This window comes from Anopheles cruzii, chromosome 3 (genome assembly GCF_943734635.1).
Source record: "Anopheles cruzii chromosome 3, idAnoCruzAS_RS32_06, whole genome shotgun sequence".
NCBI lineage: Eukaryota > Metazoa > Arthropoda > Insecta > Diptera > Culicidae > Anopheles > Anopheles cruzii.
Genome location: NC_069145.1, coordinates 65,081,504 through 65,109,112, shown reverse-complemented (window position 1 = coordinate 65,109,112; position 27,609 = coordinate 65,081,504). Strand labels below are relative to the sequence as shown.

The 27,609-nt window shown below is 48.9% G+C and overlaps 1 protein-coding gene across 1 annotated transcript in view; it reads left to right on the top strand.

The window, feature by feature from the left end:
- LOC128275541 (mucin-5AC) overlaps positions 1-27,609 on the top strand; it is a 79,893-nt gene that overhangs the window by 11,982 nt on the left and 40,302 nt on the right. The window contains exons 2-3 of the mRNA XM_053014083.1: positions 20,276-20,470; positions 22,510-22,719. Of these exons, the coding sequence (XP_052870043.1) occupies positions 20,276-20,470; positions 22,510-22,719 (405 nt within the window). The remainder of the gene's footprint in view (positions 1-20,275; positions 20,471-22,509; positions 22,720-27,609) is intronic.

The following is a 27,609-nucleotide window of genomic DNA, read 5'->3' as shown; positions in this document are numbered from 1 at the left end:
ACCAGTACTCCGTGTGAATGGCACCACGAGCTACGCTCCCAAACCACCGAAGTTATGAATGAACCTTGAATCGATCGTCGCCACCACGTCTACTGTCTTGAGAGCGCGCGCGTGTGTGTGTGAGACCTTGACAGGCTCTCCGGTACCGCTTCCTTCCGGTGTGGTGGACACGGTTCAGGCGTACTTTACTCTCGCCCGGATTCGGCAGGATTCAGACACACGAATTGTTTCCTCCCCACCCCCCCCACGAGAAGCAAAAAACAGTGCGCTTTTTGAACGTGAACTCCGAAAGAGCAATGGACCTTTGCGTGCCTTCGCACTTCCGTGTTGCGGAGGAAAAATAAGCGTTGCCGAAATAACACAAAAACCCCGGGAGAAGAGCGAGAGCGCACACGGGAAGTGGGAGCCACGCGGTGGAGCATGCGCAGCACCGGAAAACCGAGAAACCCACCCTACGTGCCGCTTTGAGGCTTCTTGGTGCTCTCACCTTGCCTGGGGGTGGTTTGCCGGGTTTGGTCCGACACACGCGGCTAAGAAAAACCATCCCAATGACCATAACAATAAACTTCAGACCGTGTGCGGACGGACACACCGGCACACACGAATGCAAAAGACAAGAAATATTACATATGCTTTGAAGACGCCCGATCCGGTTTCTTTGAAAAGCTTCGCCGGTTGGACTAGAAAAAGCGGACGACGAGCCGTCTCTGGCGGGGGTGGCGTGCACCTTCGGCTAGGACCGTCCCAGGACCAGGATAACAATTCTGCCGAGCAATTTCACACAATCTTTACGGCTTTTAAGAGCCCGAGTAGTCTTCGCGGAGGCACCAGAAGGGAACCCATTAGCCGTAAATAAGACAGCCCTTGAGCCCGAACATCAGATAACGCCGGCCTTAGTGGGGATCCCGTTTCGGGAGGAATTTGAATTGGGATAGGAAGTGATCGCTGCGATGCTCGATGCTCGAGAAAAAGCTCGCCTCGAGTCAAGACTTCCGAGCTGGATCCGATTTTCCGATAACAACGGGCATCGGTGACTGGACATTAGAGATTTTTTTTAAAAAGGCATTTTTTTCCAATCACATCTAAATGGTTAATTGGTAAGTTGTGGCAATGTACCTCAAGACTGGCGAGATTTAAATTTAAATTCTTTACCACTTTATTATGCAATGTAGTATCCCCTGATGCACATTTCCACTTTTTCCAATTAATAATGTGGTTTGGCGAAGACTGCGTTGGCTTTGATTCGAAGTGTGGGCGAAGGTTGATAATGGAATAAAAGAGTATAACAAAAGGTCGTCAATGCATAATCAATTTACCTGTGAGAAATAATTTAAAGGCGGCTGGCAACTAAGGACAAAATTACTAATATGAACTGATTAGCCATCAAAACTCATTATTGTATGTTGGGAAGTTCATAACAAATGTTAAACTTTTTATTTTAATCCATTCTTATGTTTTTTTGTGATATTTTGTGGACAGGATGCGTCATGACAAGAATTGTTTCAAAACGGCTGCTTCAATGCGTTCATTTTTATGGAGTTTTTGAGCAAAACCTGAACTACAAACATCGAATGTGCTCTCGTTGTGCACTAAATACGCACTCTGACATTTTCTTTTTCCTTTTAATAACTTTTTGATTTCATGAACATCGGAAGAAAATTAAAAAAATCGTTATTTGTACAGAAGTTTTCTAAAAAAGTGTAGAGTTGCTTTAAATGTTTCTTTAAAAACGGCCCGAACACTTTAAAATGCAGCTCTGCCAAACACACACAGGTGTCGGATCGAAATACAAAAGCGTTGAAAAGTGTTCATTCATTCAGTTCCGACGGACGGATATTTGATAAATTGGACTACGATGCTGTTGACAGTTTGGTCCTTAAATAAAAATAAAGCACGCCACCGCCATCGTATCACTTCCAAGCGACCAATTTTTCATTGCACTTTTACCAGCTAATCTGTGCGATCCGATCAATATTGTCCGATGTTCATTCATCGTTGTTTTATGCATCGCATTGTGGCACGCTCATTGGCGTGTCTGGCGTGCGGAAAAATGCGCTACTTTATTTGATGGAACCCGAGGCGCGCAGTTCAGGGAAGCAGTTTATGCTCGAAAGCGCTGCAACAAAGCACACAGCAGCGTGGTGTTCAATAAATATGTTTCGCGTCTGTCAATAAACCAGACTAATAAAGAAACACCTCAAAGGACTCCTCAGACGCGAAAGCTCGTTCCCTGTTCGATAGTAGAAGCTGTGTCCCGATGGTGCATTTTTCCATGCCTTACAAATGTCAAATAAATAACAATCGAAATCCCTTTCCACGGAGACCCGGACACCCGGAGGCGATACCGGTTACCGGACGGAAGCAAATTCGGTTTCGCTCCGGCGCACTTGCTTGGGGGGTAGGACACTGTGCAATACTTCATCCATACAAAGCGCGCCGCTGTGGTATCCAAACGAAGCCGGTCCAGCATCCAGCTGGAACGGAATGGAAATGGAGCCTCGATAAACAAACAGCACTTCGCCAACGGAGGCCCGCGGGTGGTTGTGTAAACGATTTGACCAGTCGGTCGACAGATCACCAGACTGATTGAGCCCCGAAGCCCCATCGGAAGCTCTGCTGCGGTACAAAGACTCGTGGTGCTCCTTCGTTCGAAGTCGTCAAGAAATGGTTCCGAGCGTGTTGTAGCTCGGCAAGGAAATTCGACACCACGACGAGGCACAAAAGTCAGTGACTGGGAAAAGCGATGCGACACACAACACTTTGTTTGACAGTGGGGCTTCCCAAGTGTATCGGGTTTGCTGTCGAAGTGGTTGCACTGAACGCTGTAACCGCTCCTCCAGCCAAATGAAATCTAATATCTGACTTCTGGCGAAGGCCAGCAATAGGGAAATATGGTTTCTAAATGAACGTCTTCGAACTCCGGAACCTTACGCCTAGCGTCTTGAGTATGTCCCGGGTGGTGGAGCTCTAATTGGCAGACGGGCTTGGTGATTCTTCTAAACTTCCAACAATAGGGCGGATTTATAGGGCGCGTTCTGGTGCGTGGATGGTGCGATGATAAGTGGCCATGCCCATGCCAAAAGCCGAGGTTCCAGCCGTGCCACGACATTCACATTACCGCCAACTCGTGTATGTGATCGCATATTATTTTAATTACGTTCTGTACCCGGTGCTGCCGCCCGCTCAAATCTTCAGATTTCAGATGCTCACTTAACCCACAATTAACGCTATCTCAATATATACCTTCTCCGGGAGCCCCGGGGCCACCAAGAAACACTCAGTTCCATAAAGTTCTAATATTTAATTATTCCCTCCAGCGCGCGCGCGCCCTCGTCCGACCGTCCAACTTCTCCCCGGTCCAATCCGGGAGAGGTTCCGACGAAGGTGAACGAGCTTTCGAAAGCTGGCACTGACTGGTGCTGGTGCTGGTCCAGGGGGGGGGTGTTTCAAGATACACACCCCCGTAAGTCTGCCTGGTACCTGGTCTCAAGTACCCAGCTCGGTAATCGGCTCACGGAACGGTGGGTTGTTGAAACCGACTCAACCGGCATCTTAAGCGTTCGTTGGTCGTTGGATCGTTTTGACGTGTCTTGTCATTAGCACCGGCTTGAAGCATTCATCTGGCAATTGTAACGATTTCTTGGGCGGCTGAAGCCTGTCTGTCCCGTTCATCCGACGGCGACACGGCGCGGCAGCTAATTAAAGTACACAAACGGTTCATTCAAAGAATTGTGTTTCGGGAACGGAGGCTGTTCAGGGACTGTCTTGTCTTGTGTCTTACACAGCAAATCCATATTTCAGCTCGAGGCTTTGTTTTTGGTATAATCACGTTACGTATTTGCATGAGTATGGAAACATTTTTGGTTCCTACTCAAACAACTTCTATTTATGATTATGACGCGGAACTGAAGCTGGAGCTGGGGAGTGTGCGTCGCATGGTGTCACTGTTGAATTTACATAAAACACGACCAAAATTAAATTTGTGCTATGAACGAAAAAACTTTTCGTCCTGGAGCAATCCTGGCGGTTCCCCGGTTTCTAGACCAGACCAGAGTGAGAATATTATGATGTTGGCAACATAACGCGCCATGTTTACCTTCTGTCTCGCGTCCCAGCCTCGGAAAGTAGCTCGAAGCAAGGTCTGGAGACCATCCTGGAGAAAAATTCCTCTGACAGCTAATTTATGCGCATCAGCATCTTCGACACGTTGTGCCCTTCGGTTTACAAGTGATCTTGACGTGGATAATGTATGTAAAAGTTTCGGAAGGTAGCTTGCCAGACTTGCCAGAGAGCTTTGGGCCAGCGACAGTGGCCTAGTTGCCACTGTCTGTGCAGTTTTTTCCACTTCAACGCTTTTGCTTGCATCGTAAATCAACTGGAAAAAATCTCGAGGCGAAAAATTAAATTGGAAAACCGGAAACTTCGTCCATCGTCCTGTCACGGTGCCCATCCGTAGGACCATCGGTTGTGGTGCAGCGTCGGTTCAATAACTATATCTCATTCCGGAGACCGAGCGCCGTTTTTCAAACCGTCTCAGACTCCATTGTTCTTGACCATTTGCATCTCGACGAAATCCGCGTCGAAGTCGTCTCCATCGTTCCGGAGACAAACATTTCCCGCTCGACAGCGCCCTTCGTAGTCAATCAGGCGGTAGCCAGATAAGGTCCCCCCCGGTTTGTCGGTTCCGCGCAATAAGAAAAGCTGTTTTGACAATCAATAATTTTTCCCCTTTTCGCTTTCGGACACTTTGGGGAGAGGTGCGCGCGCGCGTGCCCCACTCAAGGAAGCCGGAGCGAGAGTTATGCAAAGACGCTTCGCCTTCGCCCAACTCTAACGCAGTCGGATTGGCTTCTTGGCGCCTTTTTATCCGATCTATTTTCGGCTCATCGGCCCGGCGGTGGACGCCCGGACATTTATCATAATTCCAATTCATTGGAAGTGCTCTCGAACAAAGCCTTGGCTCCGAACTCGATAACTTTCCTTCGCGCCCTCGGATAACTCGATGGACGCGGAGAAGACAAACACAAGAAGAAATCAACTTCTCGGCGACGGCGAAGACGATGGCCAGGTGACAGTTATCTATCCCATCGATCGTGACGAGTCGGATTTTGGCGGGCGTTAGGTCCGTTCGGTAAAGTTTTCCTTTTCCTCTCCCCGGCCCACACAGGCAATATAATTGAAATATTCTTCCACGGGGCGCGCCGGTGGTTGGAAGTTTTCCTTATCAACCATTGCGCAGAGTGGTGCCAAAATTGCATACAGCCCGGCTTGGCTGGTTTGACTTCCGGTGGGAGAGAAAAACTTTCTCCATTTTCTCGCGAACCAACGACACGGCGCCGGATCTAACCGGAAGCATCCTTCATCGCTCCGACGGTAGCACGGAATCGTGGCGGAAATGTTTGACGTAACAACAGGACGATCGCCGTCGTGTGTCTGTGTGTGGGGATTGTCACTGAAGTGGAAAACTTAATCATATCCAGAACACAACCACTCGACGATTATATTAGGTACGGCGACAGGAGCACGGCATTAAACGCTACCGTGGCGCGACTCTATCACCTTCTGGTACGCAACGAGATATTGGACACGTGGAACCACGCCCGCGATATACTCGTTAAAGCGTTTATCGGTGGCCATAAATCGGAGATAGCGACGTCCGCGACATCCGACAGCAATGAGTGACAAAGGCTCTGATAGCAGAACAAGCGCTCTCGAACGCTGCCGATCGATCGGGGCGATACGACGTCGTAAAACGGTTGTCCCCAAACAAAAACGCTATCGTCGTCAATATATGTTCTTCGCCAATCATATGTAGTTTTGCTGCGATCCATTCATATTTCATTTCGCAGCCAAACGACTACTTTCTCTTTTATGGGCGACCATTGCAACAATTGCGCGCGAATATTGGCGACGCGATTGATTTTATTTCGTGACAGCTAATGCCGTCGAACATAAACGGAAATTTCCGGTGACAACAATAAATTTGTGTCAATAGCCCGAACCGAATTAATTTTACAAAATGCTCACATTCCTCCGGGCGCGTTCGATTAATTCTTCAACAAACCATGGGGCCATTGTTTCTATCGGCGGGCACACAATGTACCACCGCCGCCGCACCGAAGGATAATAATGTCCACTGAACGGTAGTAATGGAAATTTAAAATTTTAGTATTCAACCACACAAACACTCCGCCGCAGCCGTGTGTGTCGTGAGCATCTGATTTGCCGGCGGCCATTAGGTTGTGAATAAATCAAAACCCTCCGCCGACAGGCCGATGTCAATGCGATTTCACTGTTCACGGCGCCCCCCGGCCTCATGTCCGATGGGGAGCGGGCAGTTGTTGCATTACACTTCGGTGGCCGCCCCGCGATGCACTCGCGCGCACCTCGCGTGTCACTGGTATGCAAATGGAATTCAATATCAACCCTAAACCCTCCCTGCACAGTGGCCCTCAAGGCTTCGCCGGGTCCACTCAAGAATTCCACCGGCGGCGCCGTCTGTGAACGGTGTATTTGCGTTAATTTCATTGAATCGACCGACTCGGGGTGCCAATGGCAAATACAGTAAGGGGATCATTCTTGCCGAACCGCAGACAGGCGTGCACCGAAGACTGACGTAACACAACGTGTCCGCTCAACAACTGTCACTGGGGCGCGCTAGGTCGTGGAAAATTGGTTCAGCGTCAACGGCGAACGTTGGCAGATGCGACACGACTCGGGCGGGTCTTATCAACCAAGATGATCAAACAAGATGATAGGGCGCAATTCTGAGTGGTGCGATTACTGTCCTCTCGCGAGATGCTCACATTAGGGAGGTGGCAATATGATACTTTGGCGCCTTTTTTGCTCAATTCGAAACTATCTGCAAGCTTTCGCGCTGCACATTTCTGCGCCGTCGCTCTTGCGTAACTAACACGTGGGTCAATAAGTCCAGGCGATAGGCGCTACAGACACTGGGTGGCAATTTTTCTTAACGATTTTGTGTTCCCTTTTCAATGTATTTTTGTATATTAGCGTGCTCTGCATCCTAAAATATGTTTCACAAACGACCGTGCGTCATCGACGTAAAACTTTTTTTCATTTAGGTTAATTAGATCCAAACAGCTCTCTGAATCATCGACGCTGCTGAAGTTCTTCAACGAAACCGCTAGCACTGCGGCCCAATTCACAATTATTTTTTAATCTTCAACCTGGCTCAAGTTGAACGTAATTTACGGTCAAAATTTAAACCGTTTGACCTCCAATGTTTACCCTATTTAGTAACTAGAGAGCGTATGTTTGGTGCACTCACTTCTCAATCTGAACTCACGACGGAGGACTACAGCAAACCCATCAAACTATGATCGAAAAGATGACCCGCTAGCCGACCTCTTGACTCTAACTCATAGCTCAAAATCACTATCCCCAATCCAAAAACGCTATTGTAGCCCTTTGACCGACTCTCGATAGGCGAAACAATCGAGCGATTGTTAACTTGCTTACCGTCGCAAAATAAACACGTTAATGGACGTGTTACTATTTCTTATCGAACATGAACTAACGCAGCTCCCACTTACAATAAGGCTTTCTTATTAAAAATTGACTTTCATGTGGAAAATAATAAATAGGAAATAGTATAAAATCAACAAAAGCATAATAGTATAAATCTTAATCAGTGTTTTGTCTCAGTAACGCTCTCTTTGTATCTATTGGCCTATCATCTTCCGGACTTATTGACCCATGTCACCCATAGTTAGTTTTATTTACCTTTTTTTAAATTCACTCTACACAAACCTTGACCATGACCGTAAGATACAAATTGGGACATAATCGTATCAAACGAAGATATCGCTCCAATTTAAGGAGCATAGTCACATACTGCATGCAGAAGGAACGTGAGTTTCTGACCTTGCGGTCGCACCCCGGGGGTCAATTTATGAAACGAAAGGACAACAAATTGCACCCCTAACACCAGGCCCACGGGCGTCCGACTGGAATCGCGCCTTGTCTACCGAATCTTCACCGACGTACCCGACCTACCAATCAACCAATCAAGCCATCATCTGATGCATTTCCGCGTGGCGTTCGACCGAACGAACCGAACACACTGCACTGCTAAGGGAAGCACGCGTTCGTGTCATAAATTGTGTCATTGCAAAATGTGCCCCACTTTCGTGGGCTTGGTTGTTGCGGATCCGTTCCGGAGACCCCCACAACAGCAGCACGGGACCGGCGACCGAACTTCTCGAGCGCCCCTATCGGTCAACCATTTTAAAAGCCCATTAATCTAATGTTCACCGGGCCCGGAGGTGAGCGCCACCGAGGGTTGGCAAATTTTGGAGCCACCACTAATTGGCGTTAATCATGAAGTCGAGCCTCGCAAATCACTTGTCTAGTGTTTCCTGCTGCCCCGGTTGGTGGCACGGGTTGTAAATGATGTGCTTTCAACCGTGACCAGTGGGCCAATTGTCTGCTAATCGCCTCCACGAGTGGTTCAAGTGCAAATAAAGCTCTCGCCCCGGCTGTCAGTTTAAGGGGCCGTTACAGACACCCGGATACACTCGACCGGGGCGAAGGGTTGCCGATGCGGCTGCTAAATGCCGATTTCGTCGGAACCAATCAGAATATATTTTGTTCGTTTGTTAATTGGACAGAATCGGTACCGTGGGGGTACCGTATCGGTTGTTCGTTTGCAAACTTTGTCCATTATTCTACTAAGTAATGTAAATAAATTATTGTAATCGTTCTCCTTGAGCTCGCGAGCGCAAAACATCGATCGATCGATTCTGAAAGTAACACCCAGCCCTCCCCCCAACAAATTACCTAATTTATCGTTTCCACAAACGACAGTCTCTTCGTTAAAAAGTGCTGCCAAAATGAACTGAATTTTAAACACATTCACCGTCCACGGACGAACGATCCGAACGCATTGTGTCCGTCCTACGAATAGCTAGTAGTGGCTGGTACCAATTAATTGAAGCATAAAATCTCGGCACGCCCGCGGCCCCGTCGATTGAAGAACATTTAATAAACACCGATTTCGGAGCTCCATTCGGCCAAACGGCCAACTTTTAAAAACATATTACCCCACGGCCCGGCGAATATGTTCGGCTTCCCGGTGCTACTCCGTGCGCTGTGGGTCGTGGGTTCTGCGTGGGGTTACGGTCCGACAATTGCGTTCGACGGAAGGATTACTGCGTTCGCTTAGCAGCGTTTTTTGAGCAACACTCCACTGCCAAACGACCTTCAGCCACCGGGTGAACCCCCTTTGCGCGAACGGTGAATGAATATTTATGTTTTAATTAAACCACCAACAGTGCGCCACGGCATGGAGTGGCCTCGGCTCTAGCAGCACCCTAGGACGCAGACACGCACACACACCCAGAGAAGCGTCGTTCACCGTGACTGAGTGGCGGAAACAACATCGATACTGTTGTTAAAAGTCCCGCCGCGTTCGTCGCTGCTGCGTCGCCGGCCGGCTTTTTTGGGGGTTTTCGTTTGTTTGCGTTGCATGTTGTGGGGTTGTGTACCCCAACGGACACTGGATCGTAAATTATCTGACTCGATTTCCGGCACCGTCGCCGACCGACTACAGGCGGCGATAAAAAGGACCTCCCGGACCCCACGAGCGCGAAAGGCACACGCACAAATCAGTGCGCGTGCCAGAGCACGCAAATAAAAGGGCAAGTTAACCATCAATTTGTTTTGGCTTGTCTTTTTGTAAAAACAATTTACATACACACCGACCGACCGGGATCGGTCTTGGATTCGGTATGCACGTGTGGCACCGAGGGGCCGATCCGCGGGCGCAAATAGGCGGCGGGTCATTAAAAGCAAATTAATGCGCCCCGCGGGCGTCTGTGCATAGCGTTCGGGGCCAGGGATCGGGCTGTAAATCCCTGGCCGATAATCCCTAAGCGTTTGCGAAGCGTTTCTAGTTGGTCATCCCGGGGGACGGCCTAGTGTCATCCTCCCGCCGGGTCGTTTCTTATGATCGGCCGCACCATGACCACGATGTTGCTACTAATAAAGCGAACCTTGAACTGAGGTTAAGCATAGTCTGCGGTTTCGGAAGTCTTCCCGTAGCATTTCCCCTATACGTAGCTCATCCTGAGCCTGTGAGGTCGGGAAAATAATCTCAGCACCGTAGGAGCACTCATTTAACATGTCACATACTACAGCGGAAGTCATTAACATTCTCGAAACTGCCAGAACTCGCGCCCGTGACCGTCGAAGGTTTGCGTGGAACCGTGCACCAATTTCTGGCACCGCTCCTTTAGCTTTAAAGAGGCCAACCATACAAGGATAACCAATGGGGAAGCAGGGTAGTACCTCTATAGAAGGCCCCCTGAGTGCGGTAGAATTTGAAATGCAAATTATGTTCCAACTCCAGCCGAACGAACGGAGAATCGTGTACGGTTACAGTCCCCAGTTCCAAATTCACTAGCCCACTTCTTTTGGTCCGGTGGCCCATCATAACGCTGACGCTTATGAAGTGGGCCCGGAAACTACCCGGGAAACGGACTAGAAATTAATTATTATAGACAAAACTTTTCGACACTATCCGAGATCCGATCGGTCGTCTGGTCGATTTTTCACTCCACGCTTTCTCTCTTTCTCTCAGTCTGTGTCTCGCTGAAAGTACGGGTTATTGATGACAGGGCAGGGCAAGTCGGCGTCTGCTTCCTACCTATAAACCAGCATCGTATCGTATCGTACGGGAAGCTGTAGCAGTATTAATTAGAAAAGTTTTCAAGAACCGCAGCCCGTCTTCGGTCTTAGGTCCGGCCGATCTGAGAGGCCCTCTCGTGCCTTTAAGTCAAACATCGGGCAAAATCTCAGGCCTCTGACCACACGAGCCTTGACCAGTAATAAACATTTGAAACGACCGTTTCGACAATCTCGGCCCACAACGGCGAGCACCGGTACGTCTGGACCGGGACTCTCTGTGGCCGTACCGGCGGCATAAGCGTTGTTTATAATACACATCCTGACCATTGGTCTCGGGGGGGACATGACATTAAAATCAGATTAAGCCGGGAGCATCCGGTGCTTCCGGGACGGGCAGGATTGGCGTCAGGCTTTCTAAACGACGTTTAGTTTTTTCTAGGAACTCTCCACACAATCAGCTTTAACCGGAGGATGGACTTTTGTACAATTTCTAATTATATTCTCAAATGAGTGAATTACTTTTGTTTAAAGTGTTCCTCTATTTCTCACACAGATATTTTATTTATTTGCCTTTCTTGCTTATTTTTTTAAATTTGTTTGGTTGATCTTGGACTTTTACCATTTTTTGCCCCTTTTTTCCATTGTTTAAGGAAAACATGTTTAAGCCACCAAATACTGAACTGCAGACCAAAACCTGAAGATCATCGAAACCTCAAGAAGAACAGTCTTCTTCCCAACAAACTTCAATCTGAAGTTGGAACGCGGCTTTGGGTGAAAATAAAAACTTTTTTTCTCCTAATACTTCAATGTGCTGGCACGTGTTTGGAATGCTTTCTTTCGACGCCGCCTTCCATCCCGAACATTCGTCAAAGTGTTTATGTTCGGTAAATCTGTCCCGGGCCCTCATTGGTCCGGGTCCGGTAAACCGCACAACAATTTACCGTAATCTTTTCCACCGCCGTACCTTCGCGTCCCTTCGGGTCATTGTCAGGAATATCGATTGGCTAGCCGGCCGGCCGGTCGGGCCGATCTACGCCTTCCGGATGGGGCCGACGACCGAGAAGGAGGGTCCGCTTTTGGGCGGCGCGTGAGACGAGAATCCGAGCAGAAAATCCGGAAGTCGTTAAAAGCGAAAGTACTGCCGTATGTAATTCCGCCAATAAATTTATGGCGTCGTAAAATCCGTTTCCACCTCCAAACACAACACGCTGCTGCTGCTGCCGGCGCTGCTTGAGTGGCTACCGGCCTGGGTTTGGCACAATGGAGCCGAGAAAAATTTGGGAAAATCTGTGGCCACATGCGATTTTTCTGCCGGCCAGCCGGTCTGTTCGGTACGCGCCATCGAGGCTTCCTTCGGTCACAGTAACACCGGTCCAGTTCCGGTGCGTGGCGCAAGGCATTTGGGGGCAAGTGACCCGGCAACTCGCGCGCCGTTGGGACCTTTTCCCTGTTCGTCCTCGGATAAGTTGGTACAGATTTACGGCGAACGTGTGCGGCCGAGTGGCGGAATTTTAATTCGATTTTTCGCCTTCCGGCGGTACACACACACACAGACACAGACATGAGGGTATTGTTGCCGCCGCCAGCATGGCCATTATGGGCCGCATAACTACAATAAATGGCAATGACGATCGCTAGACGACCCGGCCCGATTCGGCGGACCCAAAGCAACTCCAGATGCCCGAACCCTGGACCGCTGATTTTGGCGGCAGAGGGACCCGATCATGGGACGGACATTCTGCTTTCTCCCAAAAGTTGCTTATCCGTTGGCGTGTGATTGGTTATTGATTTTTTTGGATTGATTTGCAGTTTCTTTCGATTTTTTTTTTCGCATGGCCCAACCGGCCTGGCTTTGTCAATCATCGTTTCGTCGGTTAAGATGGGTTGGATTAAATCTAAATTGGAACTGCTCGCTGAAGGTAGCGGGAATTCCGGGGCAGATTTACGGGGTCCACTAGGACTCCCGGCCCGAATAAGTCTTGAAACCCTTCTTCTACAGCTTCTTCATCTTATTCTATCCATTCGCACATCAATCTACTTCCGAGTCTTGACAATCGAATACTTTTACAGGACACTTTGCCATGGGTGAATAGGACGTAGATTTACTGAATTATAGGCCTCTGGTCTCAATTTTCCGTAGCTCGAAACCGATAGTGATGATCATTTTCACTGAGCTGGCCCCGAGAAGATGAAACAGTCTTCAACCATATCAACTCTGTTTCGTGTAGACATTTATTTTAAAGACTTCGACGCCTACGAACGTGCCCCAGTGCCTTCATGTAACGGTTAGAAGGCAAATGTAAATGTGAAGAATCCGGAAACGTTTGTGTTATAGATCAATCAATTATCAAAATCATAGAGAAAAGAGCGTCCCAGAGATTAAATCACATCTTTAGTTATCGACATAACATCATTTTATTAGACCATCTTACAGAGGATCCTAAATGCGAGACCATTTTGTGTATTGGAACTAAAGAAACCTTCGATAAACCTATAAAACCCTTCCATTGGTATGAAATGTCGCCTCAAGTTTCGTTCGAAATTACCGATTTTTCAGCGAATAGCTTTGTACTATACAATGGTGGTGTGTGTGCAACAATCCGGACATGAACGTTAGTAGGTATTGACAAGACTCATTAATAAATTGCAATCAGCATCCCGTTGAATTAGCGATAGAGGACTGTTGTTTGCTTTCGTAACGAACGAAAGTATTTTAAACGGGGTCCCGGCTGAACTAACGGAACTCCCAGCTGGGAGTGGTCCTCAATTTCGGTCATTCTTCCGTTCACCTAGCCGACGGTGCCCGAGAGCAGCGCTGTAGTAGTGCGCCTACTCAAGGCATTATGCCAATTACGCCGGATCCCGACGGTCCGCTGCCGGACCGTGTCCAGTTAGCTAACGGACTTTGCGGGTCCGTCTGCACTGTCTGGTCCGGTATTTGGTCCTACCCTACCCTGCCGTTTAGTACCATGGTGGGCTGCCTTCCTGTGCATTTCCTGCTCAATTCCAAGGTCCATTGCTTCATCGTCCCGCATATCCATAGGTAGCTGTGAGCTGTACGAGTTCTGGTCAATGTATCAGGTGTACAAATAGAAAACCGCCGTTTTTTCTCATGATTTGAGGCTTTATTGTAAAAAACTCCTTACAAACTCATTCTTCAAAGTAATTGCCATTGTTAGCCACAACTTTTTCCCACATTTTGGGCAGCTTTTTAATTCCTCGTCGGAAAAATTTTTCATCTTTCGACGTGATCCATTCATCGATCCGATTTTTGATGTCGTCGAAAGAACGGAAGCGCTGCTCGGCCAGGTAATGCTTCATCAATCGGAATAAATAGTAGTCTGACGGGGCGATGTCTGGAGAGTAGGGCGGGGGGATAGTATGTGCCATTTTAATGTTTCCAGGTATATTTTCACGACTTTGGAAACATGTGGTCGAGCGTTGTCGTGAAGAAGAATAACTTTGTCGTGTCTTTCTCAATATTGACGCCGTTTTTCCTTCAACGCTCGACTCAGCCGCATTAGTTGTGTGCGATACAGGGCTCCTGTAATGGTTTCGCCTGGTTGCAATAGACAACGCCGAGCTGGTCCCACCAAATACAGAGCATCAGCTTCGAGCCATGAATGTTCGGTTTAGCTGTAGATGTTGATGTATGGCCGGGAAGCCCCCACGATTTTTTACGCTTTGGGTTATCATAGTGTATCCACTTTTCATCCCCGGCCACGATGCGATGTAAAAACCTTTTCTTTTTTGCCGTTCAAGGAGTTGCTCGCAAATGCAAAGGCGCCGTTCGATGTCCTTCGCCTTCAACTCGTACGGCACCCAATATCTTAGTTTCTGGATCATTCCTAGGGCTTTTAGCCGATGCGATATTGCTTGTTGCGTCACGCCCAATAAGTCTGCAAGTTCCTGTTGCGTTCGACAAGCATTTTCTTCCAGCAAAGTTTTCAATTCGACATGTTCGAACTTTTTCACCGGTCCGGGACGCTCCTTGTCTTGCACGTCATAATCGCCGTTTTTGAACTTGCAAAACCACTCCCGACACGTTCTTTCACTAATGCAGGCTTCACCATAAACTTCTACTATCATTCGATGCGCTTTAGCTGCATTTTTTTTAGCATGAAACGCAAAAAGCAACACTTCCCGCAAATGGCTCTCGTTCGACTCAAATTGCGCCATGTTCGCACATGAATAACACAAAGCAGAGTGAAAATAAACAATCGAGATTTTGTGGAGTTGTTGACAGATGCCTCAACTGTCATTGCCAGGGTTTTGCATATTTTTATCGTTTAATTTGCAGCTGCTAGCGCCCCGCATGGGAAAACGGAGGTTTTCTATTTGTACACCTGATATTATGGATGTCTCTGCTCGTTTCTGCACCTTGCGCCAAATGGCAACTTTTTCCAAACACCTCTGTGTGTGTGTGTGCTCTGAGTGCGATACACAAGGTGAATGTGTGTGTGTGTAAATGTAGAAACTTTCCCGACCTTCCGCTTTCGCACCGGAATATCGGAACGTCAACAAAAAACGAAAGCAAAACTACAACCAGCCAGCCAGTCGGTCGGCCGTCGTCCTTACAATCGCTCAATCAAACGACCCTTTCAATGGTGGGAGGGTGGTGGCCCCAGACCCAGACTTCTACGGTCAATACAAACGAATGGTGTGGCGCAAACGGACGCCCTGAGCTGGGCTGGGAAAGTTTGGAACTTTTCGCTTCCGCACTTGAGCTTTCGCTCTTTCGCCCGGCGGACCGAAGGTACAACAAAATAAATTGGTTAATTCGAGTCGTCGAGACGGGGTGCGGCGGAACAGGAAGTTCACGAAAAACCCGTCTGGCACCCTGGCTGGGTGCTGGCCAACCCCCGACGGTCCGTCCCCCGCAGGCCGACGGAACTCTAAAGTTTGACACATAGTTTTAATTCATTCATCATCCTTCGCACCTCATTCGTAACCGTCGCCTGACCCGGCTGTCGCTAGGAATCCGGACCGAGACCGGCAGTTCACTAAAAACCACAAGCAACACACACACACACAAAGACACAGGCCCTTTCCGGGGCCGATAAGGACGAACTTTATTTTGCCACCGGGCGCCCATCGCCGATGCGACGCGCATGTACCGGCATTCGTCTGAGTAAACAGTATTTAAATTGAATTTATAGAGTAGAGCCGCCGTGCTCACCGCGAGACCGGAACCTGAACCTGCCAGCCAGCTCGGTCGCCGCCGGTCCGGATCCGGCTCGGTCGCGCTCTCGCGCCAAACCGCCCGGAGGTTTGGTTTGCCATTTTGTTTGGCTTCCTACAGTCCGAGGAATCGCACCGTTCCGTCCACCGGCGGCCGGGTCCTTGTGGTAGCCAAATAAAATTGCCATTACTGTCGGGAGCGCCCGGGGAAAGTACTTTAAAGTAGCTTCCCTTTTTGCTTGTCATCGAGCACCGTGCCGAAGGCAAATGGTAGAGATCGAGACAGAGAGAGAGCAAAAACAGCGCGGTCCTCACTTCCGTCCATTGAATATGTCCAGAGGCTCCACGTTTCCGGAACGAGTGCACTTTTCCTGCGTTTTTTCGCACTCTCTCTCACTCTCTCCGTCGGTCCCTCTATTGACCATTTGATTTCTATGTTTTCCCGTCAATTTGAAGTGAGAAGCTTTTGCAACAAGAAAAAAACCTGAATAAAACAATCAGCGGTTTGCCGGTTTTTGCGCTTCTCTTGAGTTTCTTCACTCGAGTCGCCCCTTACGCTGAAGAACATTTGTAAGGTGTCGTAGAACAAAGTGGAGTAAACGTTATTGTGCTCTGGACGTTCGACACCGAAACATGTCTTCAGCGGCCGAGAATGCGGCACGATATCGATCCCTCGGCCCCCGGAACCAGCCGCCGACCAGCAAAAAGTCGTCCCATCGTTCCGAGGAAACTTCTTCGTCAGCGAAACGGTTCCGTACACACACAGCATACATGGCCCACGAAGCGGTCATGTATCCCGGATTGGCCCAATTAATGATTAGATAAACATTTGGCGAACCGACGCCAGCGAACGCGAACGCGGTGACACGGACGCTAACGACCGTTTTTGCACGGACTTCCGTCGAGCGTGATTGAATGCCGTCGATGACATGCGACGCTGTGACGGGTTGTTCGGTTGGCAATTAATTCAATCGTGATAAATCACGAAATAACACCTACCCTATTCGATCGACCCACTCGATATGCGCCGGAATGCGTAGATCCTACGCCAAAGAATTTCAAAGGTTCAACAAGCTTCAAGGGCGCACCGAACTAGTTTCCGATGGGCCAACAAATTCCCTTGCCAACGGTTGGTGTGTTATCTAATTGTGTGATGTTTTCTGACCTCGGTTTTGTTGATTACTGTTCACTTTGATACTATAAATTGTTTAGTTGCTCAGTTTCCCTATTCCGATGGCAAGTGAACGTTTTTGTTCACAAGTACATCAACATTTTTCATTTTTGCATAAAATTTACAAAAGGCGTTCCTAATGCATATTACCATTAACATGCACGGTCGCCTCTCACACAGCCATTATGCATGCAATCCGCACATAACGCGACATTGAATTGCACTCTTACACGCTATTACTGCCGCCATGCTACGTTTACCTTCAGATTCTGGTTCCTTCATCCCTTACAAAGCCATAGTCGTCCTTTTTTATTTTCCTGCGGCCCACACTTAAGCCATACGCCACAACAACCACTCCAGCGTGGGGGCCCGAGGGAGAGTCTTCGGAAAATCGATGGCCGATCGTTGCGTTGGAAGGCTTTCGGATGGAAAGTCCAACAGAGCCACCACAATATCCGCTCCGCTCGAGGGCTACCCGATTTTCGCACCTAATCCGCCGCAGCGACGGTGTGCAAATCGGTATCTACAATGACCCGATGGGGTGCCAAATGCCGTTTATTATGCCGAAGGGTATTTAACGTTAAGCACCCAATGGCCCAAACCGCACTCTCGTGCGCTGCGTATGGACACCGGTAACGCGCCCGGTTCGAATGTGTCATCGGAAATCAACGTTCCGATAATCGGCGTACGGGCTAAAGGCAATCCTACCGGGGGGATTGGCAGAAAAAAGAACGTTCGATTCGGGCGGTCGATCGGCACATACGCTGCCGCGCGTAAAGCCGATTGTTCTGTGTCCGCAATGGCGCGCCGCCTCTAAGGACATGCCCAAAATTGGATGCTGCTTTCTTCGAACGTAGCCGAATGGTGTCGTCGCGGGAGTAACGCCTCTTCGATATGCATCTAAACGGTTATTGCCATTATCCTCGGACCGTAACGACGATACGACTGGACTTTTTTTCTCCGGAAATGGTCAACTACAATGGTTGTTGGTTGTTTGCTGAAGCACAAAACTAAAACATCGTGAGTGTGTGAGAATGCGGTGCTTCGATCATAAAGGTTTGATAAATACTCGTATATGACAATTTTACTAAAGTAACTGAAAATTCCGACTTTATGCATTAAAATGCTGCATCATAAGATGCATTCTATTAAGAACCTTCCACAAATTGACCTTCTTTACAGAAGGTGGCTTACGGGTTATAAATCATGCTCACTTCTCGTCAAGAATGCCTTTGGCCGTTTTAAGACTTCAGCTCCAATTACCACGGAACGGTATTTCTGGCTACACTAAAAGTCTACTGATTTTTAGGTCAGATTATGATTTTGATTTGACGGGACTTGCCATCTTCCATCATTCACGCGACCCTTTGTGTGGCCATCGCACACCCATCACCATCTTCACTATTTTCCTAGAACGAGCCGGCAAAATGGCCGGAAATGGTCACTCTTCCGGTCGGTAATAACATTCGACGAGCGGGAAGATGCGAGAGAACGAGATTTCATCAACGATAACCGGATCCGATTCGAGCCGGGCCAGCCGGGAGCCTCTCTACGTAATGACCGCTGACCTCGTAAAACGTTACTTAAACTTTCGCTTCATATTAATTTACTTCCGCCGCCGGTGCTGGTTGGACCTGCAGCTTTTGCATGGCACTCGGCCCCATAACGATGGTGGGGTGCGATGTTTTAGTTGAAATAAAAGCTAGAAAAATGTTGGGAAATAAACGAGGATTCGATTTGAGCGAAATGGTGAGGAACCACCATTTGCTGGAACATCAACAGCAAGAGTGAGTCGGTTTTTCCGTTCTCATTTGGGTTTTCACAGGGAAAAAAGGCGAAACCAATTAGGCTACATTTTGCCAGGGAATTTGTCAACCTACAGCTAGTGTCTTCGTGATCTGATCAATGAACCGAGAGCCGGCATCTAATTGCCGTGCCATGTACACGTTTTGAGCTCGGCTTATGGTTGCATTATTTGATGGGGTGAAAAGCTCAAACTCAAGAAACTTTCTGCGGGACGTCTTGAACCGCCGTCGCACATGAATAAGATATATGCCATTCCGTGAGCGCAGCGTCTTCATGCCCGATCCGTTCGAAGAATGGGATAGTTTTCCGCGCTCCATAAAACCGGAAAGCCCGTACCGGCGTGAGCATTTTCCAACACATGCTGCCCTACTCGCGGGCTGCCGTAATGATTTATGCACGTATGCCCCGGTGTGCTTTTAGAGGCTATAATTACACTTAAAAATATTCCCACTGCCACTTAGGGAGCGTTTAATTATTTACTCCGAAAGCCCCGGCGGAAGCCTTCACGATCGCGATCGCGGGTTTTAGAACTGCACTTGCATATAATGCATTTCCTCGTTCCCGGTTTCCCGGCGTTGATTGGCAAACTTTAATTAATGGAGCTTTTATTCGAGCTCTAAACGGGGGAACGGGGGTTTAAAAACGCAAACAACCTAGAAGATTGCAGTGGGACCAACGGTTGAGCTGTGCCCTCATTTGCGCAGAGGACATCTAGCGGTGGGCTCATTAATCAACCGGAACCCATTACTGCCAGCGGTACTCGTGCGCCACGGAAGTCCTCGTTTGTACGCCACGGATAGTGATAGTTGTATTACATCCCGGCATGCTGGCTGGTTAGCAGCGGTACCCGCCCGCCGGCGCGCTTTCGAGTTAAAAGCATAACGATTCATCATTAGTCGGGCGAGAGTGTAAAAAAAAACCGGTATCCTTCGCGCCGCGAAAGCGCTCACGCTTCACCTTTTAACATCCGGCCTTTCGCACACACACACACACACACACACACACACCGGCTCGGAACATCATCCGGGCCGATTTTCTAACATGTCTGCACCCTGCCGGTTAGTGCGCTGGTCCGTCAGCTTGGCGGCCATCGTGTGTGAACGCTCGTCCTGCCGCCGGGTCGACGATTGCGTGCAGCGCCAAGAAGGACCCTTGCCGGTTTTAATTAACATTATTTTATACCACTCGATTCGCACACTGTAAAGCAATCAATCAACGTCAACGGAGCATAGCTCATTCCGCAATGGCACACTGTTCTGGAGCATGTGTTCTTGCGATTTCTCTTATCAAACTATCTTTGCAAACCCCGCATCATTAGTATGATTATGTTTTGTTTCGAACGCACACCCTTCCGTGAGTCAGGATTTACTGGCCGGCGGTGGGTGCGTCATTAACAGATTGCGGAAAGCAATAATATCGATAATTAAACTAATAAACTTTGTTCTGCTCTGCGCCACCACTTTCCAGGCCGACCGATGATGTGGAAAAATCGCTCGAACTGCTCGACAAGGTCCTGTCGGAGTTCGAGGAGGAACCGGACCGCATGAACCATCACCACCACCTTCACCATCATCACCATCACAATCCGGCGGTCGAACCGGATAGCCCATCGCAAGGCCACCAGTCCGAGGACGATGGCTACATGAGCATGAACGGAAGAAGGTATGTCGGTCGAGTGTCGGGTGAAGAAAACAGGGCTTGCCTTCGGAGCCACAGCGCCTTTCTGCCGCACGCATGTAAATGAAATCCAACGGAATCACTTCCGGGTGCACTGGAGCGCGTTTCCAGTACGGCACGGGTTATTCAACTAGTTTCTCTGCTCCTGCAATCCTGTGGCAGCCCGGAGCGAATAGCGGCACATTTTCCTGCATGAAAGCGGTTCCAGCGGTTTCTTGCCAACGTTAAGAAAATTGCATACCGACAGGCGCAGCACTGGCCCGGTTTCGTGTTATTATTTAAAACTGCGAGCAAAGGATTTCCCGTTCCGTTTGAGATTTTTTTGTTGCTGCCCTCGAGTCAAAAGTTCAACAGGACCCGAAGCCGAAAGCTTTGTGCTGTAGGGGGTTTAAATTTTTCCCCGTTTTTTTTATTTTGCTGCGGTAACACCGGGCCAGCGGATCTCGGGTAAAGCTGCTGCCAGGAGAGCCGCGTTCCCGCGCATTTGTGTTTCGCGCCCCAAAGAGCACTTATGCTGCCAACATGCCCCTAATGAGGCTAATGTTTAACGAGGCTTTTCTTTTCCCGTGCTCGGTGTGGCACACGAAAGTGGGGCCTTTGGAGGGCCGCCCATTGAAGCGCTGCGTTGTAAATTATTGCGTTGCTTTTTTCTGTGCTTTGCGATACTGTTGTAAGAAACTGCAGACACGCTGTGGCGTGTGTGCAATTTAAAGTGTTCTGTGCAAAGTGTGCAAAGTTTTCCCATTTCTCTGACGCATAGCGCAATTGACCGGAGCATAATTTACTAAGGACGCCACAGCATGTTGTCAATCGTTCCTATTATTTTTCTTGTAAATTAATAAAAGTCGGCACGACCCTCAGTTCACTTCTCGAACCTCATGGAAACACAGCCAAACCTCGCACCCCACATTACAAAGACGGTCGACAAGCGTTTCGCTGCATTTTATGGTGCTTGAAATATTCACAACAACAGACCGCAGATAGCAGTTCTCGGAATTCATTCGAACCAAAGTGAAAGATGTAGCGCATCGTGGCGTTAAGCTTGTTGCGTCGTAAAATGAGCGAGTGAGATCGAATGAGAAGCAGCACCGAAACCATGATCAACTGAAAAGTAGATGCTCCAAACTTCCCGACAAACATGCGAATGGGAGTGTCGTAAACCATAACCGTAACCCTCTTGGCTGCAGAATGTAAGCTTTCCTATGCTGCTGGGGAGCGAAAGAAGGCTCATTTGCCTGCGCGAGCCCCCCCACCGGTTGTCACTGGCAATGGTTGGAAAATCGAGAAAAGATGTTCGAAACCAGTCTTCCCTCACCGCTCACGGTCGCTGGTCCGTTGGATCACCATCCTTTGAATCCTTAAATTTCACTGTCGCGTTGTCGAATGTGCTGCTCGAGCTTCAAAACGTTTTACGAGGTCCTTCTTGTTTTTTTGGGGGCCCTGTGAAGGGTAACTCTTAAAGAGGGCCCAGCAAAAGCCCAGCCAGAGGGCGAATGTTGCGAGCAGCGCGTTAGAAGGGAAGTTGTCACTTACCTTAACCAAAGCTGCTCTGCTATGCGTCACGGGGAAGGATGGTACCGTTTTATAGGGCTCTGTTTGCCCAGACCATTCTCGACTCCTGCGGCCTCTGTCGCCACGGGTATATTGCCGAATAGAGGGGCGAACTTTTTTTACGACCCGAAAACCAAGCACGTGAAGCACAAATAAAAAGGAAACCATAAACGGAAGGCCGAAGGCTTAATAAATTGTCGCATAAAGTGCCCCGGTTCCCGGTCTTTGGTGTGCCTTCAAATATTTAGCGATCGCCCTCGGGTGACTCTATTTGCACCCGATTCACATTCTGGAGCACGTTGAGCAGTTGTGTCCTTGCGCAGCGTACCGTAGTCTTTCTACAGATTTGTGTACACGATTGCAGATGTAGATCACTCGGTTCTTGCTCATTGAATCTCAATTTCCGTCCCACTTTCTAAACTGTTTTGTTTAATTCAAACCGTATTTTTTTTTCTCACAACTTGCTTCCCCAGGGCAAAATTTGTACCTGATTTTCAACCAACAGACGAAGCGATTGCAACCTCGCCGCTGCAGCAGCCAGCAGAGCATCCACAACCGCCCGAACAGGAACCATCACATTACGAACCACAGCAACGACAGCAGCACTCCCTGCCGTCGGACGAAACCTATTCACCGCCTTCGCCCGAGGAAGCGGAACGAATAATTTCCAATTTGCTGCCAAGGTAAGCGTGATACGAGGCACCGGCAAGCGATGGATCGAGCTTACGGCGCTCGCAAATTGCATTAAAAGTACGATTACTTGTTTACCCTTCGGGACCTCAAAATCCGTTCCAGCGGAAACGGAACGACGCACCGCAACCCCTAACGATCGTCGACATTTCATTAGCGTAAGCTCTAAGGATGTGATTGTTGTGAAACACTCGTTCTTTTCAGTTCTTCCCAAAATTGTTGAAGAAGTATTCCATGCTAAGGCAGAAAATAACAGCACGATACCGATTAGACTCGATAGAACCGTCGTATGTAATTAGTAGATTTCTACCAAACTAAAGGACCTTTTTAATCACTTCACTGAGCTGGAATGCAATACTTACAATGCAGAAAACATACGCAGAATTAAAACTACAGAATTCGAGTGTCCTCTCGAGAGCGCACTCGAAACACAAGAACAACTACGACGCACAAACACTCTAACGGATCAGTCACTGTGTGTGGCTTGAGCTTTTGAAGACGATGTAATGTAGCTCGTAAAGGTTTTTTTTATACTTTGAGCTGAAAGTTACTCGCAAGGCAAAAATTGGGGAACAAAAGACCTCCGGGAACACGGAGCATAAAAGCGGGAAGACCGCTACACGCCAAACAGGAAACCGGGACCCTCGTTCCTGCACCCCGACAGAAGACCACTCTGCGAGGGTTTCACACACACTCGCAGCTAATCAGTCCGGCTCGTGATCCGGCATCACAAATAATGGAGCCACCGTAAAGCGAAAGTCGTCCTTAAAGCCGCCCGGTGCTGAGTAACGAGTTGAAAGGGATCCAGCAGACAGCGCACAACCGTTGTGTGTGTGGGGCAAAAAATTAAAAGCAAACACAAACACAAACGTCTGGCAAAGCCGACAACTTTGGCGCTCAAAAGTCGAGAGCTCCCCCATCCCCAAGAGTGACAGAGTGTTGACCCGATGATGGAACATAATGCTTTTCATAAATACACGTACACGGGGGATGAATGCACTGCACTGGGGAGGAAACTGTTCCCTGGACTCGGCTGGATCTGCTGTTGGCGTTGGCGGAAAGGTGGGCCCCCGTGTTCGGTAACGGCGAAATAGTAAACACCATTTGCCCTTCGGCATTCCGTGTGTGTTGCCTTAGCCGTGATTGAAGTGCCGGATAAGGGACGCCTTTAAAGCGGTAACCCTGTCTCGGTGTTTCATCTTTTACCGTGGAACATGTTTCGTTGTCTTGAGTAGCTGTTTGGATTTACAAAATACTTTCATAAATATACTTGCGCTTTCAGGCGCAACGAAAATAGCTAATTTAACGAAAATAGATAGATTCGTTCAGAGGTGAAGCACCAAGCGTCTCCATTTCGCAGTGTGCGAAAAGCAAATGACTTGATAATAATTATTTTTTTGTCAAATAAAAAACGTCATAAATTAGATGTTTAAGCCACTTTAACAATAGTCAATGAGTTTCAAAACTGCCTATTTGTTGATCGTTCATTTTGAAGAGTCGATCAAGATTTGATTTCTACTGTATCAATTGTGACACCAACATCCAATCACGATCCGCATAACATGACGCATAAAAAGTTCTCCTCTCACCTTTAACAATCCCCAGGAACAATCCCCACCACGAACGATAACGTAATTGAGACATCCGGGCCATTGTTTGCTGGCCCGGGGCAGACATGCTAAAGGTTTCAGCCGATTAACTTCCGCTTTCGGTGGTTTGTGTATCTATAAAAGTGCCAAATTATGCCACGGAGCGCTGTTCGAAATTCGATACTGACCTTTATCACGCCATCCGTTGGAAGGGCGCCAGGTCGGGCGATCGATTTGTGTACCGTGAGGCACGACGTACCGTGAGGCAGTGATAGATTCATAAACCACACCACGATCAAACTGATTCGCTAATGACACTCCCCAAAAATAGAAACCAGGCGCCAAGGACGATGTAACAACGGAACATTTTTGCCTAAGGTCAGGGTTCGTTATCCCCAGGGAGTGGGCCGCAATGACGCTGTCGTTGTCGCTGACCACAAACGATACTAACTTTAGTGGGAAACTTTTAATTTGGATCAGCACAGCACGTTACAGTTCCGTTTGCGGGATGCAATAAAAAAAATGCCAACATTCACCACTTTAGCCCGAAGTGACCGAACCCCTGGGTCACTGGGCGAACATTGCCCACGAACAAATTTGAATTACACTGCGGGCTGGGGAGCTAAGTTTGGACGGGCTGTAGCGCTAACGACGGCGCTGAGTGCCACCAGGAATGCCCCACGCGACGATTCGAACGCGATGACATCTGTCTATCCGGGGTCCGTTGTCCTGCTGCCGGCGTCAGGTGTTATAGTTATTCATAATTTGCAGAGCGATGCAAAGTTGTACACCCGTAGTGGTGTTGTACGTTGTTTTTAATTAAAACTTTCTACAACATTGTGAATCGGGGGAAGGAAAAAAAAGTAACGAAAGTTTTCTAGCTTCTCACGCCGTTCCCGGTGGAGGCGCATGGTGCTCGGAACGCCGCCAACAGTTAACGAACAAACTTCCTGTGCACAGCCTTGTGCACGTCGGGGGAGCTTCAAGTGTTTATGTGCATTTGGTTTAGTTTTGGATAAATTGAATTCGCTCGAATTTTTTTACGTTGCATGTTGCAGCTCCAGGAATCTTTCCCGTACAACAACATCCGAATGGACCTTCCGAACTGGATTCGCGAATGCGGTCCGAATTATAATTAAGTGCGAAACGTTATGGAATCTTGCGAATAGTAGCACTCCATTCCGATGCCCTGCTACCTGCGATATTGAAATATTTCGACCCGCTTGACCATCGTCGAGCTCGGTCGGCGTCTACGCCGAATTGAGGACGATGTGACCCATCACTCAATCACTGCCAAAATAGTGCCACCGTACGTTGGAACGGTATATCGGTTGCCCCGATAGCTGGATCAAGTGCGCTCCACTTCAGAACCTGCGCCCGCCCAGGTATTGGCCCCGACGGCGATGAGCGACAGAATACCGATCACCGCCTCGACAGCGCCCGTTCGCCAAACCGCAGGATACCGTTCCATCATCATCCGGCTTGGTTAAATTGAAAATTGAGTTATTAGGTCATCTACCAGCGTGGTGGCCACTACTCTGCGCTCTGCGGTGGTATGCGAAACTCGACCACAACAACAACTGCTGCGGAGGCCCGTTTTCCCGGTTCCCGGCACCGGGTTTTCGGGTTCCATCAGCAGCACAGAGTTCGAGCAACGGTCGGGCCAAAGAGTCCTCGCAACGACCGTTACCCGTACGTCAACGGATGTGTTCCGTAGTCGGGCTTCCATATTTGCAATATCGGGGACCCTCTTGGCACGCACAGGCACGTGGCCAGCCGGTGTCACAACCGCACCGAACGAAGACGACAGCGAAAGGACACACTGCATCACGACCGGCGAGCGACCACAAAATTCGATTAAAACCAAACCCGACAAGCACTGGCGATGCCGGAAGACCGGAGCCTATCCTTGTGGCCGCCCTACTGTCCTAGATTATTTATTTTGCGGACAGGAGACCCGCCAGGAGATGAAAAGTGATCCACAGGAGTTTTTACTGCGATCCACCGCCCGATGTAATGTTTGTGAACCTGATTTTTTTTTCGTTCTGGCCAATACCAATCTGACCCCGTTCTGTGCGATTGAATGTTTTTGGCATTTATTCGCTTCCTTCCTTCCTTTATTGATATGCTTACAAACGGCACACGACTTTTCCAACTTTTCGCCCGCATATTCCGACAGCTGACGCTGGCATCATGGCCACCGTCCAAATTGACATCAACTGCTGCAGTTACCGTGCTCGAAATGTAATCACAATTAGCTATCCGGCATTTCGCGCGGCTTTCTAGCTTTCGGCCACGATAAACATTCGGTTGACGGAACAATTAACATACCGCATAGCAGATTGTGCCGCAGTGGCGGCTTGAGGAGAGCTGCGGCGCGCGCTGGCTTATCCCAACAGCTGTTTCCGGTGTGTGCTGAATTTTGAGTCCCTCGATGCCCGAAAACCTCGATACCCCAAAACGGATGCCACTGCAACGGGGCCCCGATTTACGTTCGATTTAATAATTAATCGACACACAACAACTATTCTGGATCGGCGGAAGCGCGCACCACATACACTGCCACTCTGGACATCACGGCGATCAACCCGGGAAACGGCCAATGGACGGCCACGTTCCCGAGAAGCGCCGAGTTGCGATTGAATAATTTAGAATAACTGAACGGCACGGCAACTGACCGCCGCATTGCCCGAAACCGGCACCGCGACCGCCCGGTGGCCTCTCGACGGCCCTAAGCCCGCACTCGCAAGGATATACAGCATCCGCAGAGAGCGCATCCGGGGGCCATATCGTGGCGGCGGCCGGGATTTATTTAGCAATCATGGAAGATTAATCGGCCCGCTTCCAAGTGGCGCACCGTACTCGATTACGCCGCCGGCCATTTAACACTCGCTATCTCTAATCAGCTTCCTTCCAGCGCCGCTGGCTGCGAAAGGAGTCCGGAGCTTTCGCGAGGCGAGCCGCTCTTTGCCAGGCGCTCCTCGAATATTGACCATTATCGATCACGTTGCGTGCGCTGAATGGATTTAGCGTGTCGAGTAACAAAACAAGAAAAGAATGGAGGATACTTACGAAAAGATTACCTGGTTCTGCGATATCCTTTCCCCACCTTTCTGAAATGTTACAACAGTTACAACACGTTGGAAAGGCTACCTAATAAAGGACGCTCCACTTTAGTCGGCTTTTTTTTTGCTCACCATCGCTTCCGGTTTCTGCTTGTGCCGGTGTATTGAAAGCTTAACACTCGCTGCGCAGTGTGCGACACTCGGGCCTCGGGCCATCCTGCCCGGTTCC